The sequence below is a fragment of the Rana temporaria genome, chromosome 4 (genome assembly GCF_905171775.1).
Source record: "Rana temporaria chromosome 4, aRanTem1.1, whole genome shotgun sequence".
NCBI lineage: Eukaryota > Metazoa > Chordata > Amphibia > Anura > Ranidae > Rana > Rana temporaria.
In genome coordinates, this window is record NC_053492.1 from 190,713,274 (window position 1) to 190,731,444 (window position 18,171).

Consider the following 18,171-nt stretch of genomic DNA (forward strand, 5'->3'; position numbering starts at 1 on the left):
CGAAAAACATACACACGATTGTTTTCCTCGGCAAAAAAGCTCTGCCACCAAGTTTCTTGATGGATTTTGTCGAGGAAAATGGTCGTGTGTACGAGGCCATAGACTTTTTGTGAACTGCTTTGGCATATCATGCACACTTGTGGCTGTTTTGTTTTGTGTGTGTTTTTAATCATATGGATTTGTATAGAGACCATTTTGACTAATTCTACAATAAACTTTTTTATGAGTTCATAAACTTTGTGGTACAGTGGTATATAAACGGAACCTATACAGTAAGTGCAGTGACATTTCACTCTAGATGAATACTCCCAAGCGCTTGTTTATTTGGAATTTTGGATCAAGACTTGTTTCACATCACTCCTGGGGCCAGATTCACGTAGGAGGGCGTATCTTTGTGCGGGCGTAGTGTATCCTATATACGCTACGCCGCCGTAACTTAGAGAGGCGAGTACCATATTCACAAAGAACTTGCGCCCTAAGTTACGGCAGTGTAGCGTAAATGGGCCGGCGTAAGCCCGCCTAATTCAAACTAGGCTGGTAGGGGGCGTGTTGTATGGTAATGAATCGTGACCCCACGTAAATGACGCACCTAACGAATGGCGCATGCTCAGTATCACATCGAATTTTCCCTGTAAATTACGCCGGCTCAATGCTTAGTCGATGTGAACGTAACCTACGCCCATCCCGATTCACGTACGACTTACGCAAACGACGTAAAATACGACGCTGTTCCGACGTTTCCGACGTCCATACCTAACATGACTTACCCCTACTTTATGAGGGGTAAAGTTACGCCGGTCGTATGCCTTTACGTAAACAGCGTATTTTAATACGCCTGGCTCAAGTACGTTCGTGAATCGGCGTATCTAGCTAATTTGCATATTTGACGCGGAAATATACGGAAGCGCCCCTAGCGGCCAGCGTAAATATGCACCCCAAGATACGATGGCGTAGGAGACTTACACCGCTCATATCTTGGCAACCGTGAGGCGTATCTGATTCTATGAATCAGGCGTGAAGATACGACGGCGCACATTCGGACTTACGATGGTGTACGTGGAGATACGCCGTCGTAAGTCCTTTGTGAATCCGGGCCCTGGTGTTTTTCCTGAGCTGCTGGGCTCATACAAGCACTAAAGACTACTCTTATAAAATATGTGCTATTGTGGTTTAAGGCCTTCATTTTATGTTTTATGATATAGCATAGCATGTGCTGCACTGATGATGATGATGAACACTGATCTGTATGGGGTCACCTCTTAGTCATTAAATTCATTATGGCAAAAGAATACATATAGTAAGCCAATCTGATTTTAAAATGGGCACCTGCAAATACTGTAGTTGCTGACTTTTATAAAACAGGTACTTACCAGCTCATGGTGTCCAGTGCTGTCTCGTACAATGCCAAAATCTTAAGGTGCGAGATGTGTGACTTATCCCAGAAGGCTGCAGGTGGGGAGTAGCGGGGGTGGTAGTCACAGACCCAGCAAACTTCATCCTACATGAGGAATGAGACAGTAGGAGCAAGTGCCTTATGCAAAAGATACTTTTCACCCAATATAGTATAAAGGGGGCAGAATATACAATCTAGAACCATCAGACTCTGACAAAATCTAGGATAGATTTATTAGGCATAATGTGTAATAAGATCTTTGAGCAAAAACCTTATTTTTATTTTCTTTTTATCTGATTCAGCCCTTTTCAATCTAATCCCTGTGGGTCTACGGGTGGTTGCAATACAAGGCGTAAAGGCGGGACTCTACGCGGCCATGAATGGTGAAGGTTTTCTCTTCAGCTCAGTAAGTCTAGTGTGCTCTTTATAAACTTTCAGTCTAAAGTGAGCAGGACTTGTACAAAATTCTAAATAAATATGCAGTATACAAAAATGTTGATAGAATAAAACGGGGGAAAGACCTTTAAAGTAGCAACCCAAAGGAATTATATAGTTTTGTGAAAATGCTGCTTATTGCACTGAGAATTGCATTGCATCTGTGCACGATAATTTGCACAGAAATTAAAATATCTGACATAAATGTGTGAGGTCCATTGTGTATGTGTGCCGCTATTTTAGGTTTTCATGAGATTACTGGACATGAAGTTAGCTGAGTACTGGAAAATTTTACTCTACGCTATATCGCCTAACCTTGTGTATTTCTCCATTAATGATATTAAGTCTTTTACATAAACCAATCTGTAATATATGGCCCTTGGTCCTTTCAAGTCAATAAACCTTATTTATTTTAAATCAATATTTATTATTTATAAAGACACTCCTCTTTATAGCATAGTACTCATAGTTAAGCCAGTATTCAAAATTGGATTATTGAAACATGAAATGGCTGGTTATGGACCAGTGACTTTACCATTTATGGAGAACCGCACAGGTGGGGAATGTGGCATGAGGCTTAAGTTGTAATATCCTTTACCTCCGTGTTCTTTGCATTTCTTGTCCAGGTAATGAGCAAGTCTTGAGCAAGCTTTTCTACTTGGTCTACTTTCTCAGTATTAGGCCCTGTTCAAATCAGATGCATCGTCATGAATGTGCTGTATTTTAAAGTGCAGCAATATTCAAACTACAATACAACGTGCATGCATCTGTTGCTGTCAACCCAGCCTAATGCACATAAGGATCAGCTTCGTCAGTTTTTTTTTGTATTTTTATAGGCAACAAATGTTCTGCTAAAGCTTTCCACACAGATTTGATCTGGTATGTTAGCAAAGTGTTACAATTATCTAGTGTGAGCGGCCACATAGGTATTAGTAATTGTTTTAATCTAATACAGTGGTGTCCAAACTGTGGCCCAGGGGCCATATGCAGCCCTCTGTTTGCCTTAATCCGGCTCTTGGGGCACTATTTCATTCTGATACAGGACACTACTTCTCCCACACCAATGATGAGGCACTATTCTTCCTACTACACCAATGATGAGGCACTATTCTTCCTACTACACCAATGATGGTGTATTATTCCGATTATTAATCTGAATAAAATCTGACTAGTGTGTGGCCTGTTTAGGTTAGTGGATGTTTGGTCATATCCAGCACACATAAAAATATAGAAATTAACTTTGGCCTCATGCATACTGGACGTTAAAATAACATTATAAAAACGCCAAATAAAAACGCAAAACTGCTGACAACAGCCTATGTGTGCATGGATACATAGGATAACATGATGGAGAGTTTATTGACTGCCAAAAACAGCTGCTGTAAAAAAGTCCAAAAACGTCTGGTATGCATTAGAATTAATTTAAACAATTAATTTTCAACACAATTTTTTATTTAAAATTTTCAACACAGCTGCTTTTATTTATCAAAATAGATGTAACAGCACCTACTAATAATCTCACACTTATATCATCTAGCTTAATATAAACAATGATCAGCTTAAGGTTATCGTATCAACGTTCTTTGCATTTAAAAACGGTACACGCTGGGTTGTTTTGCTGGTGCTATTGCACTAAAAATAGTGCCTGTAAACCGACATGAAACAGCGGCTGCTGTGTCTCCAGTGTGAAAGACCCGAGGGTTTTCACACTGGAGCGGTGCGCTAGCAGGACGGTAAAAAAAAGTCCTGCTAGCCACATCTTTGGAGCGGTATGTATACCGCTCCTCCACCGATCCTGCCCATTGAAATCAATACCTATCTATACCCCTGTCAAAGCGCCTCTGCAGTGGTTTTTAACCCTTTCTCGACCGCAAATGGGGGGAAATACCGCACCACTTGCAGCCGAATAGCGCAGCAAAATAGCGTTGCTTTACCGCAGATGCCGCCCCCGCTCCAGTGTGAGAGGAGCCTGATTGCGTGTACACACGGTCATTTTTTAGCATGAAAAAAAAGATGTTTTTTAAACTTCATTTTAAAAAACGACGTTGCATACACACCATTGTTTTTTCAAAATGCTCTAGCAAAGCGCGGTTACGTTCAGCACGTACGGCGGCACTCTATTCCATTAAATGTGTGGTAGGTAGGGGGTGCTAGTGTCAAATTTAATTGAAGGTAATAACAATTACAAAATACATGTGATATCAATTAAAAACAACAACTATTAACCACTTACCCCCCGGACCATATTGCTGCCTAAAGACCAGAGTACTTTTTGCGATTCGGGACTGCGTCGCTTTAACAGACAATTGCGCGGTCGTGCGACGTGGCTCCCAAACAAAATTGGCGTCCTTTTTTTCCCACAAATAGAGCTTTCTTTTGGTGGTATTTGATCACCTCTGCGTTTTTTATTTTTTGCGCTATAAACAAAAATAGAGCGACAATTTTGAAAAAAATGAATATTTTTTACTTTTTGCTGTAATAAATATCCCCCAAAAATATATAAACAAACATTTTTTTTCCTCAGTTTAGGCCGATACGTATTCTTCTACATATTTTTCGTAAAAAAAATCGCAATAAGCGTTTATTGATTGGTTTGCGCAAAAGTTATAGCGTTTACAAAATAGGGGGTATTTTTATGGCATTTTTATTAATATTTTTTTTACTAGTAATGGCGGCGATCAGCGATTTTTTTTTCGGTATTGCGACATTATGGCGGACACTTCGGACATTTTTGACACATTTTTGGGACCATTGGCATTTTTATAGCGATCAGTGCTATAAAAATGCATTAGATTACTATAAAAATGCCACTGGCAGTGAAGGGGTTAACACTAGGGGGCGGGGAAGGGGTTAAGTATGCCTGGGTGTGTTCTTACTGTGTGGGGGGGGGGTGGCCTCACTAGGGGAAACACTGATTTTCTGTTCATACATTGTATGAACAGAAAATCAGCATTTCCCCTGCTGACAGGAACGAGAGCTGTGTGTTTACACACACAGCTCCCGTTCCCCGCTCTGTACCGAGCGATCGCGTGTGCCCGGCGGCGATCGCGCCCGCCGGGCACACGCACGGGAGTCGGGGGCGAGCGGGGAGCGCGCGCGCGCGCCTCCGGCGGCGCGCACGCGCCCCCTAGTGGCGGCTATACGATAGGACGTATAGCTACGGGCTCTCGCCCAGGAGAGCCGACCTGCCGCCGTATAATGACGGTGCGCGGTCGGCTACTAGTTAATCAGAGCTAAATAGCAAAGACCCAGTTGGATCAATAGTGGAAATTTTAGATTCACAAAGGAACCTCTACTTGGAAAAGTGATGTGCTCCCAAAACCTTAAAACAAGATAAGTTCTAAAGTGATAGTGATAATGTCCGTAAATTTCTGTAGTAGTAGTGAGCCACTTAAAAAATAACGGAGTGAATCTTGCAATGAACCAGAAGAAAAACATGCAATCTTCTCATATACTGCAGTGCTTCAAAGTCCTTCCACCAATTTCGCAAAAACGACACCCAAAAGTGAATATATTATATGCGCTTACCACAGCGCTTTGACTCCTTTAGCTAAAAAGAAAGTCAAACACGCTTGTGCAGTTCTGAATGTCTGCAAACATATAGTGCGTTCTCCAGTAGTTGACACAGGCAAATCTTCTCCCAATATTCTCAGAAATGGAATAGAAAACAGAAAAACTCCATAGTGCAACCGGTTTTTAATATAAAATAATAAAACAAAACATGGGCCAAGTGGCCACTTACATTAAAAGGTGCCCATCCCGGCACTGGGTCTGCGGGCCTTTAAATGAGGAGGTAGAACCTCAATTTGCGTGCGGTGTGTGTCTCCTCTCGCCTCGCCACCTCACATGAGTCGGATGATGGGGAAGATAAAAAACGTGACCAGGCTACGCCGCCGACGATCGTTTCGTGTAAACGTCTTCAGGGGGGCGTGCGCACTACTACTACAGAAATTTACGGACATTATCACTATCACTTTAGAACTTATCTTGTTTTAAGGTTTTGGGAGCACATCACTTTTCCAAGTAGAGGTTCCTTTGTGAATCTAAATTTTCCACTATTGATCCAACTATGTCTTTGCTATTTAGCTCTGATTAATAGTTGTTGTTTTTAATTGATATCACATGTATTTTGTAATTGTTATTACCTTCAATTAAATTTGACACTAGCGCCCCCTACCTACCACACATTCACTAAATTTAATGAGGTATTGTCCTCTTATATTTTTAGGGGAGCAGCTTTTCAAAATATATATTTATATATATTATTTTACATTTTATTTTTATATGTTCGAAAATCAACTCTCAAACTCTATTCCATTAAAGCTCGCGTCATAACTTGCTTCTGAGCTTGCGCTGGTTTAAAAACGTTGTTTTAAACGTCGTTTTAGCCTACACACGGTCACACAAAAAACAACGTTTTGAAAAACGACATAAAAAATTGAAGCATGCTCGAATTTTTTTTTTGTCGTTTTTTCAGAAGACATACAACAACGTTTTCCCCACACACGGTCATTTTAAATGACGTTTTTAAAAATTTCGTTTTTTTTTCATCACAAAAAACGACCGTGTGTACGCGGCATCAGTTGACTTTTTGTCCTTGAATTACCAGTTTGATGTATCTTAATCTATATTGTGAATTGAAACTAGATTATACATGTTGGATTTTCTGAAGATGTTATATAGTACTATAACTGAAGCATAACAATTTAAATCCCCATGACATGAGGGTTGGTGGTAAGCAGACCCCCTGCTATTCTGGTACCAGCCCAAATCATTTTCAGTTCTACTTGGTGGGGGAAACAGTGTGTGTCCCATCAAATGCTGTAGACTTTCAGCACTGTGTAAGGTGGTATGAAAATGTGTGTGAATAAGTATGTTAAGCTTGCCTACCCATGGCTGGAACAGGTTAGTATTCCTTGCTCTGGTGAACACGTAAACTTACACATTGACTTACTATTATGCAAATAAAATTTACCAAGCACAGAGCAAAAAGCAGACACAATGAAAACTTTAAACTTGCAAGCACTACTTTAATGTAAACAAGTCTACAAGTTGCTATTCTTTTTTGTCACCTCTTAAAAAAAAGCTGAAATTTCTTTGAAAATAGACCGGCCTTGTTTCCAGGAAATAATCACGATTGAGATGGTTCATGCCCCCTCAGTTAACAACTCTACCCTCCTGGAGACCCCTCACATTCTCCTTTTTGCCAAGAATAAGGCTCCAGACACCCTACTGTTGAACAAACGACCTATCTGTTGGTTTGGATAATCTTAGTTATTGCATAACTTCCCTTACGGATGATGAGAACTGTCACCTGCTATGTGATACACACTATTTATGCTACTGTTTAGATTTACTTAATAGTTTACTGTACTCACGAAGCTGTTGTAAGCTGGATATTCCTATTTTCTTTAATAAAATGTTTTTGTAAGAAAAAAAATCTAAGATTTTGGAGTTAAAATCATTTAAAGGTTTAGTATATGCTAATCAATTTATATACCCGTCTGGGTGCGGGAACATGGGAGTCTCATAGAATCCCATAATCTAGTACATAACAAATCTTCTTTTTAATAGATTTTTATTCAAAAATGTAACAAATTTTGTTAGGATACAAATAGTATATCAGTACAGAATGATACACTCTTAAGAGCTGACCAAATGTCCAATCCATATGGCTGTAGTGTAAAAACGTTTATAACAATAATTATAGTTAAGAAAGGCTACTGCCCGCTCAAACCTGAGCGGAGTACTGATAACTTCTTGGTAATGTTGGATCAAGTTATAGCGCCTTTAATATAGCACAAGATCAGGCCCCTTAACACCAAAGGAGGTTGGGTACTTAGGGATAGTTTACATTGCTCCCACCTCGGAGTTGAGAAGAGAGGCTCCAGGACCCTCTATTTGTATCCATAAATTAAATAATTAAACATAAAAAGGAGAAAAAAAGGGGAGGGGAAGAAAAAAAATACATTAGAGTATAATTAATTAAAATAAAATAAGGAAGAGAAGGGGGGGGGGGGGGGAGGTCAGAAATCCAATACATAACAAATCTTTATGATATGTAATCACTCTGAATCTAGAAACCCCAAACCAAAAATTTAGAGAGTCCCCCCCCCATAATTACCTTTCAGCATTTATTAGAGGAGATGTAGTGTGAGAGACAAACACCCGGTAATGCTTTATTGCTTTATCGATCTTGTGGTAAATGAGGGGTCTTTATATTTTCAACTCTTTTTATATTGTGGTGAACAGGTAAAGGGTCTTCTAGTAAACTAGATTCAGCAAATAAGCTGAACTGGCTGGATCATTTCACACATTTTTACATTTCATTGGAGAGATTATAGGCTGGGAGCACATAATGCAGACTATCATTGACAGGTGGAAATAGTTTATGACCTTCAGTGATAGAGGTCAGCACTTTTAAAGTCCATTCTCTAGTCTATTGAGGGACCCGGGGGAAAAAAAAAGCATGGTAGCACTTGGTTCTGAAGAAGAAATCCAGCCCTGACTGTAGCACATCAGTCTGTGCAAACAGGAGCTTTTAATTTATCTTTGGAAATCAGGATTGTGGCTTCTTCTATGGTGCCACTTTATTTCCATCACAGTATGATTTAGAGTTGGTTTCTACCACATTGATCACAAAGGTTCTGCCAATATACAGCTCTGGGGTATTGGCACCATTTTGATTTTATCTTCTGTTCCTTCTGTGTAGTGAATATTAAACTCTTTGAATTGTGACCTATAGTCAATACATTGACATTTGGTTAAATAGACTTTGTAGATTTAGGGCCGGATTCAGAAAGACTTACGACGGGCGTATCTGTAGATACGCCGTCGTAAGTCCAAAACCGCGCTGTCGCAAATTTAAGCGTATGCTCGAACTGAGATACGCTTAAATGTTGCTAAGATACGACCGACGTAAGTCTCCTACGCCGCCGTATCTTAACTGCATATTTACGCCTGCCGCTAGGGGCGTGTACGCTGATTTACGCCTAGAATATGTAAATCAGCTAGATACGCCTATTCACGAACGTACGCCCGGCCGTCGCAGTACAGATACGCCGTTTACGTAATGCTTTTTCCGGCATAAAGTTACCCCTGCTATATGAGACGCAGCCAATGTTAAGTATGGACGTCGGGCCAGCGTAGAATTTTCGGTCGATTACGTCGTTTGCGTAAGTCGTTCGCGAATAGGGCTGGGCGTCATTTACGCTCACGTCGAAAGCATTGGCTTTTTGCGAGTTAATTTGGAGCACTGGGATACTTTCAAGGACATCGCATGCGCCGTTCGGAAAAAGCATCATTTAAGTAGGGGCACGATACATTTACATAATACACGCCCACATCTTCCACATTTAAATTAGGTGGGCTTAAGCTGGCCTATTTACGCTACGCCGCCGCAACTTTGCTTGGTGAATACTGCACTTGCCTGTCAAAGTTGCGGAGGCGTAACGTAAATAGTATACGTTACGCCCGCACAAAAATACGCGCTCCCTACGTGAATCTACCCCTTAATCAGCATTTTGAAAGTTACATTGTTTAAAAATCTTACATTTGTTATGACAATGTGCTTTTATCTATATTTATAAGAGACAAGCAGAATGTCTCTTTGCTGTTGCTATTCCCAACATTTCAGCTCTGCTTTGGAGTCTTTAGGGTAAGAGCATAAGGAATCAAAAACAATGTTCTTAATAAATACCAGTTATTGGAAATCAACTAGTACATTGTAAAGCATTGCTTGTCTGTGCTTGCACAATATTTACATGCAATATTCTTTATGCATTCTTTAGGCTTCAGCTTTTACACCTTTTTAATACGATTGCTCTCTTACAAGAAATGGCTTGTTTTGTATTTGTTATATACCTTCTCTTTGCATAAACACATATATTTGTTTTTGAGCTATTCTCGTTTTGTCCATTTTTAATTTGGTGTATTTAGGGTAATTTAGATCATGAGGGTATATTTCAGACAGTTTAGTTTGTTTAATTCTGTGTTCTTTATGTTTTCGCCCCCCCCCCTTTTTGTACTTTGTTTATGTGTACTGTCACTTTTTCATTTTGCTTTTTCTTCACTATCTGTTTTTCCTTTATTTAGGAAAAATAAATAAAAAATATTGAGGCAATTTAGGTGCTGTCTTCTGACAAAAAGAACAGGTCTAGAGTAAGATAAAGTTCCCATAACCCTCAGCCCATTGCACCCTTAAAACCACCTTAGGAACCATTTAAATCTCACATCACCCCTAAAAACCTCCAAAAACTCAGATGTCGTTGAAATTTCATGATTTTCCATAGAATTTGGGGTAAATGAGAAGTCTCAATTTTACTCATGCATAAAACCTATTTATATTTATTTATTTGTGGATAAGAGGAGAGAAGGTGTGGGCAAACCATGGGATCTAGGCAGGGTTGGCAGCCGTCAGTAAATTTACAAACAATTTATAAAAATCTGTGATTTTTACATCTGTCTGTAAATATCAAGGCTGATAATTTGTCTTGCTGTGTTGAATTTTTTAATGTAAATCTGTGAAAATTACTTGTTATGGGTATTGTCAGTTTTTCCATATTGTGTTTACACTGTTTTTTTATGTTGTCAGTAAGAAAATGTGCTCTGTCAGTGAATGTTCCACATTTTGTCAGTAACAAGTGCAGTGCTCACAAAGCCAAAACTAAAATGATAAAATTAAATAGTCATAAGAAATAATCCTATGAATCACAAACATTTTACCCCCAATGTCTCCCTTCAAGTCAACTCTGCTTAGCTTTTGAGATCAGACGAGATCAGTCACAATCAGGGTGGTGTGGCCATAGGCACTACCCCCAATGTCTGTTACAAAACAGAAATACACAATGCTTTACCATGGGATCTCCTTTGACACTGGGGCGGTGTGCTGGCAGGACGTTAAAAAAGTCCTGCAAGCTGCATCTTCGGGGCGGTGGAGAAGCTCCTCCATCATTCCTGCCCATTGAAATTATTGGGCACCACTGCCGAAGCACCTGCCAAGCGCTACACAGGCGCTATTAACCCTTTCTTTGGCCGCTGCCGGGGTTAAAAGTGCCCCACTAGCGGCCAAAAAGCACCACTAAAACTATGCAGCGCTTTACCGCTAACACAGCCACTACTGCAATGTGAAAGGGCTCTTACTGTACACTAGCCAGAACTATAAATCTGGGCAGCAGAAACTCACAGCTCATACTGGTATTTGGCAGGAATAAAACATTTGTAGCATCCCCAGCCACCATCCAGGCATAGCTGACAAATTGTTACACATACATTTTTGGACCAATCACAATTAAAAAAAACTACTTTTTTCCATGAGTTCCACTTTATTTAAATTAGCCCTTTTAGGTTGTGTATGTTTGAGTACTGTTTGGCATTTCAGTTTGAGCTACACAATAAAATCAATGTGCTCATTCTGTGTACAGTAATAGAAGAAAATGCCAGTGGGCATAGCACTTTGTGTGGTTAAGTTGTTTGAATCCAGGAACACATTGGGGTTGATTTACAAAAGGATCCGAAACTGTTTACTTACATGCAAATAGAATAGTCACTGAGCTTAGTAAATACTGTGCATATTATTAAAATATTACATTTAATAAATTAATAAATTATTAAAATAATAAAAATTAAAAATTAAAAATTAAATCATATGCAAGAAAAAAAATACATGATATATATATTTTTTTGCTTGTGATTGGGTGATTGGAATGATTAATGTCAGCACAGCTTTACATTGATAACCAAGCTCAGTATAAAATTCACTGTACAAAGAAAACATTCATATAGCTAAATGAACAGTCTCTACTACTTGTGAATCAATTCCACTGCCATATGCTTCCATAATGATTTAGGTAGGATGAAAATGAACAGTTAAAAGCTAATATTCCTTTTTATGAACTGCTCTTGATACCCTGCACACCAGTTCAGGCTAGGAGAGGGAGTGCCTGCACATTGAGCTAGTCAGGATCTGCTGCATTGCACTGTGTTGTCATCCTAATTAGTTTCACACGTTGGATGATGAAGCAGTAGGTGTTTACTGTATAGAGGAGGGGGGAGAGCAAGGAGAGCCTTCAGTATGTGGTGCTGCTGGAGACAAGAAGCTGCATGGCTGCGTCCTTATATATTCCACATGCTGCAGATGCAGAGCTGCTTCTTAATATATTTCGCACTAAAAGATGAGGCAGTGTTTAAAGCAGGTTATAGAAGGGGGAGAGCAAAGGGAACCTTCAATGTGTGGTGCTGATGGAGACAGGATGCTGCAAGAGTTACAGCCCTCATGGCTATGTACAGTGCCTTGAAAAAGTATTCATACCCCTTGAAATTGTCCACATTTTCTCACGTTACAACCAAACACGTACATTTATTTTATTGGGATTTTATGTGATAGACCAGGGATATGCAATTAGCGGACCTCCAGCAGTTGCAAAACTACAAGTCCCATCATGCCTCTGCCTCTGGGTGTCATGCCTGTGGCTCTCAGAGTCTTGCTATGCCTCATGGCACTTGTAGTTATGCAACAGCTGGAGCTCCGCTAATTGCATATCCCTGTGATAGACCAACACAAAGTGGCACATAATTGTGAAGTAGAAGGAAAATTATGAATAGTTTTAATTTTTTTTTTAGAAATAAATATGTGAAAAGTGTGGCGTGCATTTGTATTCAGCCCCCCCTAGTCAATACTTTGTAGAACCACCTTTCACTGTAATTACAGCTGCAAGTCTTTTGAGGGGTGTCTCTACCAGCTTTGCACATCTACGGACCTGAAACCAAGCCAAAGACGCACAGGACCCCTGTGTAATCCACTCCGTTGCCACTCCAGAGATGTGTGAACCTGCTCCATACAGAGCCGGTCACAATCTCCTGTCGTGTGAATTTGATGCAGGGAAAACCACATCCAATTCGCAACAGTGAGAACCCAGCATAAAGCTTTAGTAAGCTTCAATATATAAAATTTTTGCTTTTGGGTTTAACCGCTTGTCTACCGCCTGCCGTCATATGATGTCGGGACGAAGACTCTCTCGTTCTGGGCGGACGTCATATGACATTGCGCCTTCCCGAGCCACTAGGGGGCGTCACTGAAAATTCGGTGCGTGTGCCCGGTGGCCGTGATGTCCGCCGGGCACCTGCGATTGCCCAGGAAGTGGGTGAAAGTGCCCTGTAGGCAAGTGGTTAAATACTCTTTGTATGTATGTTTTTTTAAGTTTTTATAACATCAGTTGAGGTTTAAAGGTGGATCCACCCAAAGTGGTGTATCAGTTACGAGTAAATGCTGGTGTGTTGGCTCACCCCTAAAAAAATATAAAATTGTAAAATCAAAGCTGCAATTTTATTTAAAGCGGAGGTTCACCCAAAAATCCACTTTTTGACATTAGCTGTAGCATACTGCTAACATCTGCAGTATGCTGGTTTTTTTTTGCTTGTACTTATCGTTATATGAGCCCTTGTTTTCCGGCTCCGAGCGGGGAATCCTGCGGGGAATGGGCATTTCTAAGCGAAGAGGAGTTGATTGACGGCTGCTAAGGCACGTCATGCTTTCCGAAAAAACCCGAAGTCACATTCGGGCGTTTACGGCGCCTGCGCCTGCCGTGTAGAGCTGACTGCGCAGGTGCCGTAAACACCAGAGTGTGACTTCGGGTATTTTCGGAAGGTGTGACGTGCTTTAGCAGCCATCAATCAACTCCTCTCAGCTTAGGAACGCCTATACCCGGAAGTAATCCCCCGCTCAGAGCTGGATAACAAGGGCTCGTATAACGATAAGTACAAAAAAACAACAAAAAAAACAGCATACTGCAGATGTTAGCAGTATGCTGGAGGGATGTAGCTAATGTAAAAGAGTTTATTTTTGGGTGAACCCCGCTTTAAGAGATAGGCTGTGCCTTTACTGTATATCTTAAAGCTATCCCCACTGATATACCGCATTGTGCTCAGAAACACTCCTGCATGCTGCATTTTGGATGCATTGCCCTGAGTTTGAAACACAGTGTTTGTGAAAATACAAGGCAATACAAATTTCCGCATAGCGTGTTGCCAAAAAGTTACAATGCAGAGTCTTTATAAAATGGTACAAAATTTATGTAGACATTAAAACAGTTATTTTGAAATGTAATTATCCATTTTATTTTAAAGTGGTTCAAAGGCACAAGGTTTTTAACCTTAATGCATTCTATGCATTATGGTATTAAACCTTCTGGTGCAGCTCCCCTCCATCTCAATCCAGCGGGTCTCTCTCGTCTCACAGGGGGACCCAAAAAGAAGAGGATGGGGCTGCTCTGTGCAATACCATTACACAGACACATATAACATGTTTTTTTATTGAAAAAAAACAAAAAAAAACTTTAGAATGACTTTAACTTTGTATTATTAAATCATTATATTTAATTGGTGGATGCAGACTGGTATAATGACATTGTTATATAATATGGTAGACGCTTGATAACAGACCCGGTTAGTAACACAAACGTTTTTTGTTTTTTTTTGAGTGCGGAGTAAAGCCTCAGAAGAAGTTTCCATCCCTGTGGGTTAAACCATACAACATTGGGAGTAAAAAACAGGATTTAGAAAAATCTGATTATTAGAATTTCTGGAAAGATATTTCTTTATTTACTGCTATATTAATCTTTACTAGACTACTGCTGGCAACAAGGAAGTATCATATGATTGTATGCACTGTGAACGCAGACCATGTGCGGGAAAAAAGGAAGGGAAAATAGCGTTGGTATTTTTGTACACACGTGTTAAAACACCAGGTAACACTGAGGAATTAATCATTTATCTTACAGAGGCGTTAAGTCAGCTTCCTGACTGACTGCGTGGGCTCATAAGATGAACGAAAAAGACCACTATGCACTTTCTTTAAAGTGGTTGTAAAGGCTATAGGTTTTTTTTTTTCTTTTACCAATGCAATCTCTGCATTACAGTAAAAAAAGTTTTTAGGTGCATCTCTCCCTCTACCCCCCTAACTACTTTATCTTGATCCAGCACTGTGCCCTAGAGGAGTAGCACTCCTTTCCAAGCCAGGTTAGAACTAGAACAAGAATATTTTCAGGTATTAAAGGATAACTTACCTGTATCTGAGCACCACAAACTAAAAAACAATTTAGTTCATTCTTAGTATTCAAAGAAAATCCATCCATGTCTTCGTGCTTTATTATGTTGTGAAATTACTAGAATTTTTAGCAGTGGCCATCTTGAGTAAGAACAGATTATCATGTAGCATTTACTTCTTGGAATTCATCTGCCCTTAGTTCAGGCATGCAGGCAAGAAAGCCCCTCATTAACCCTTCCAGATAAAAATAAAAAATGCCAATGAAGACTCCGTGCATATATGACATAATTTTGACCAAGGCCAGAAACTAGAAAGCAACTGAAGAAATGTAAAAAAATACAATAACAAGTTTAAAACAAGTAAATATAACTTTTTTTCCTATTTACTAAGGCTTAATGATTAAAAATAGTTAATATTGATATTTATTGAGAGAGTTTAGTTTCACTTTAAGGTGGTCATCAGTGGTGTTGCTTGGGTGTCTAAAAGTGAGGTCTAGCTAAGGTTAGTAGGTATGAAGGAGGGAAATGAAGGTCGGCTGATGCAGAATTTAAGAACTTTCTCTGCTCTATTCAAGTATAAGGATATTACTCAACATGAAGGAATGGTGGCAACCAGGTACAATAAGACTTGGTTCACACTGTTACACTGTGGTAATGTGCACTAGAAATTAATGAATTGTGTTGCAACACATGTCTGTTGACGTTGGGGGTGCCAGTAAGAATGAATGACACCACAGTGCACTTACACGCGAACATTGTTTTTTTTAAACAAATAGTAAAGTGAGCATTCCCGCGCTCCTATGGAGTCTACTATGACAATTCTTATGGTGCAGCAGCCACCGTATGGGTCAAACACTACCCACGATAATATATGTGAAAAAAATTCAAAATTGGTGTTGCGCTCCAAAACATAAAGTGCTAAAGTAAGTGACAAAATATGTTGATTCCAGTATAAAACTGACAGATAATGATATATAAAAATACAATGCTTCAAGAAAATTAAATATATAAAAATATATAAAATGGTGATCGAACACAGTGCAGTAAAGTTACCATTAAAGTAACTGTAGTGTATAGATATAACTTTTTTTTAAAGGAATAAACGAGGTAAAATGTCAACAAATGTCCATGTATGTAAAGTGCAAATAATACAAATAATTACAATCGGGAAGCAGCGTAATCTTCCAACCAAGGAGAAGGGCAAGGTGCAAAACATAAGGTACTAACTGGCATTCAATAAGTGGCGTTGTGACCTAGGTGCTTGTGGATCTTCGGTGCAAAATGACACCCGCAGGTGTACTAACTACTGTAAGGTAAGCAGCATTCAAAGAAAATGGGGGGGGGGAGTAGATAATCTCTCTGGGGGAAGAGGGGGGGTCTGCTATCCGTTCCTCCTGGGGGATTCCAAGTGTATGCAGAGCCTAGGTGATGATGCCTTTTTCCAAGACCAGGTATGATAGCTACGCACCGCTCAGGGTATATCAAAAACAGTTATGGATGGAGAGAATGCAAGAAAGGCTCTATAGTGTAGTAGGTTTTTAAAATGATTGTGTTTTATTGAACAAAAAAGGTCAGGAACTCACATTAAAATAAAAGCAATCTGTGCAGTGTATCCTAAAAGGCGGCTCTCCCGTGTAAATGTATTTATTGACTTCTGCATCTCCTTATTTTAAAACACTACCATTTGGATATAATAAAGTTGTCCTAATGCTGATATGGGTTTTTATATAGTGGATAAATGAGACCTTTGCTCAGGGTTTTTAATTTATTTTCTGATACACAGCTCCCCCGCACCCTCTTCCGTGGGTCTGGTCTGTTCATTAAAATTGCCCAGAGACCCTTGGTTATAAAAAGAAACTGTTATATACAGTATTTATAGGTTAGATTTTTCCCCAGATCTTTGGATAGATGAAAGCTCTTTTTTCACTGCATCATCTCCAACAGTCAGATAGACACTGACACAGAGCAAGCATTTGATGTTATATTTTAAAGGACCATTAAGCCTAAATGTAAGTTTATCCAGTATGAAAAGGCATCTCTTATTCACACACATAAAAGCTCTCATACCGTGACAGGACTTAAGATGTTTGACATTATTTGTAACCTTGTTAGCAAATGCGTTGTAGAATAGGTTTGCAAACTTTTCTAGGTGACAAAAAAAATATTTTAATCATGTACTGCCCAAGTATTTGTAGATCTGCCCTCTCTGCCTGGCTATCAGTATACCAGAAATATAACAGATTTTGTCTTACTAAAGCTAGGTGTAAAATGTATTTATGTTAAAAGAGAAGGACGGGGAGAGGCTTTTGCCAGTGACAGAATATTGTTCATGCCTTTGCCAACAGCGACTGTGTGCCTTCAGCTAACCACAGACATAAAAATGGCCAGACCGGGAAATGTATTCATACTTACAATTACAATATTGAGAATCTGTTGCTTCATATTCAAGGGTTCACAAAAATATACAAAATCCAGTAATTTCACAAGTTTGTGTTTTTCCCTGGAGGACAGAAATAATGTAATATTAAAGTATTTGTTACCCTAAAAAAAAAAAAAAATGGATCCTGTTCCCTTAAAGCAATTTTGCCTCCTGTATAACCTAAACTACATGGCTGATCCTACCTGTATGCGCTCCCCCCTGTAAACTGACCACGGTTTATCATGGCTCTTGAGCCCTGACAATGTGGTCAGTTTACGTTCCTCTGTTATCCGTAGCTCCACTCTCTGCTCTCCCCCCTCCCCTCCCTGCCTGTCAGCTTTGTCTCCTAAATAAAATTGCAGCTATTATAATGCAATAACATTGCTACAATACCCTGCTATATGAAATAATTTTTAATACCATAACTAATTTCAGAGCACCAATCGGCACTCATGTTGCCAGCTGCCTCTTTCTCCTCTGCTGCTTCTGGCTGGCATTCGTGGGGATTTCCCAGCCCCACCTGCTTTGTTGTCAGATCGAGAGCAGGGAGTGGCGGCCGGTCACATGAGAGCTAAAATTAGGGAAAACAGTGACATTTAAAAAAAAAAAAACATGCACTGGGGACATTATTTCATATAGCAGAGGGAATTGTAGCAAGGTTATTGAGAGGCATAACAACCACTTTAGGATCTCATCTAATAAGCATTTTCTGTTGAAGTTGGTGGCAAGCCAGAGAGAAACGTTCTGGTACATGACGATTTTGACAGGCAGACCTCACTTCCAATATTATGTATACCTGCTGGGTCAGTTACCCCCCTTGATAGGAGCACTCCCTGTACAGGAGGGAGGGGAGCTGTACACAGGCTGTCCAGTCTCAGAGGAA

General features: G+C 39.8%; 1 protein-coding gene across 4 annotated transcripts in view; it reads left to right on the top strand.

The window, feature by feature from the left end:
* The window catches only part of FGF12 (fibroblast growth factor 12), a 614,009-nt gene that overhangs the window by 430,378 nt on the left and 165,460 nt on the right, over positions 1-18,171 (top strand). For all 4 annotated transcript variants that reach the window (XM_040349558.1, XM_040349557.1, XM_040349556.1 and 1 more), the window contains one exon: positions 1,696-1,799. In XM_040349558.1, the coding sequence (XP_040205492.1) occupies positions 1,696-1,799 (104 nt within the window). The remainder of the gene's footprint in view (positions 1-1,695; positions 1,800-18,171) is intronic.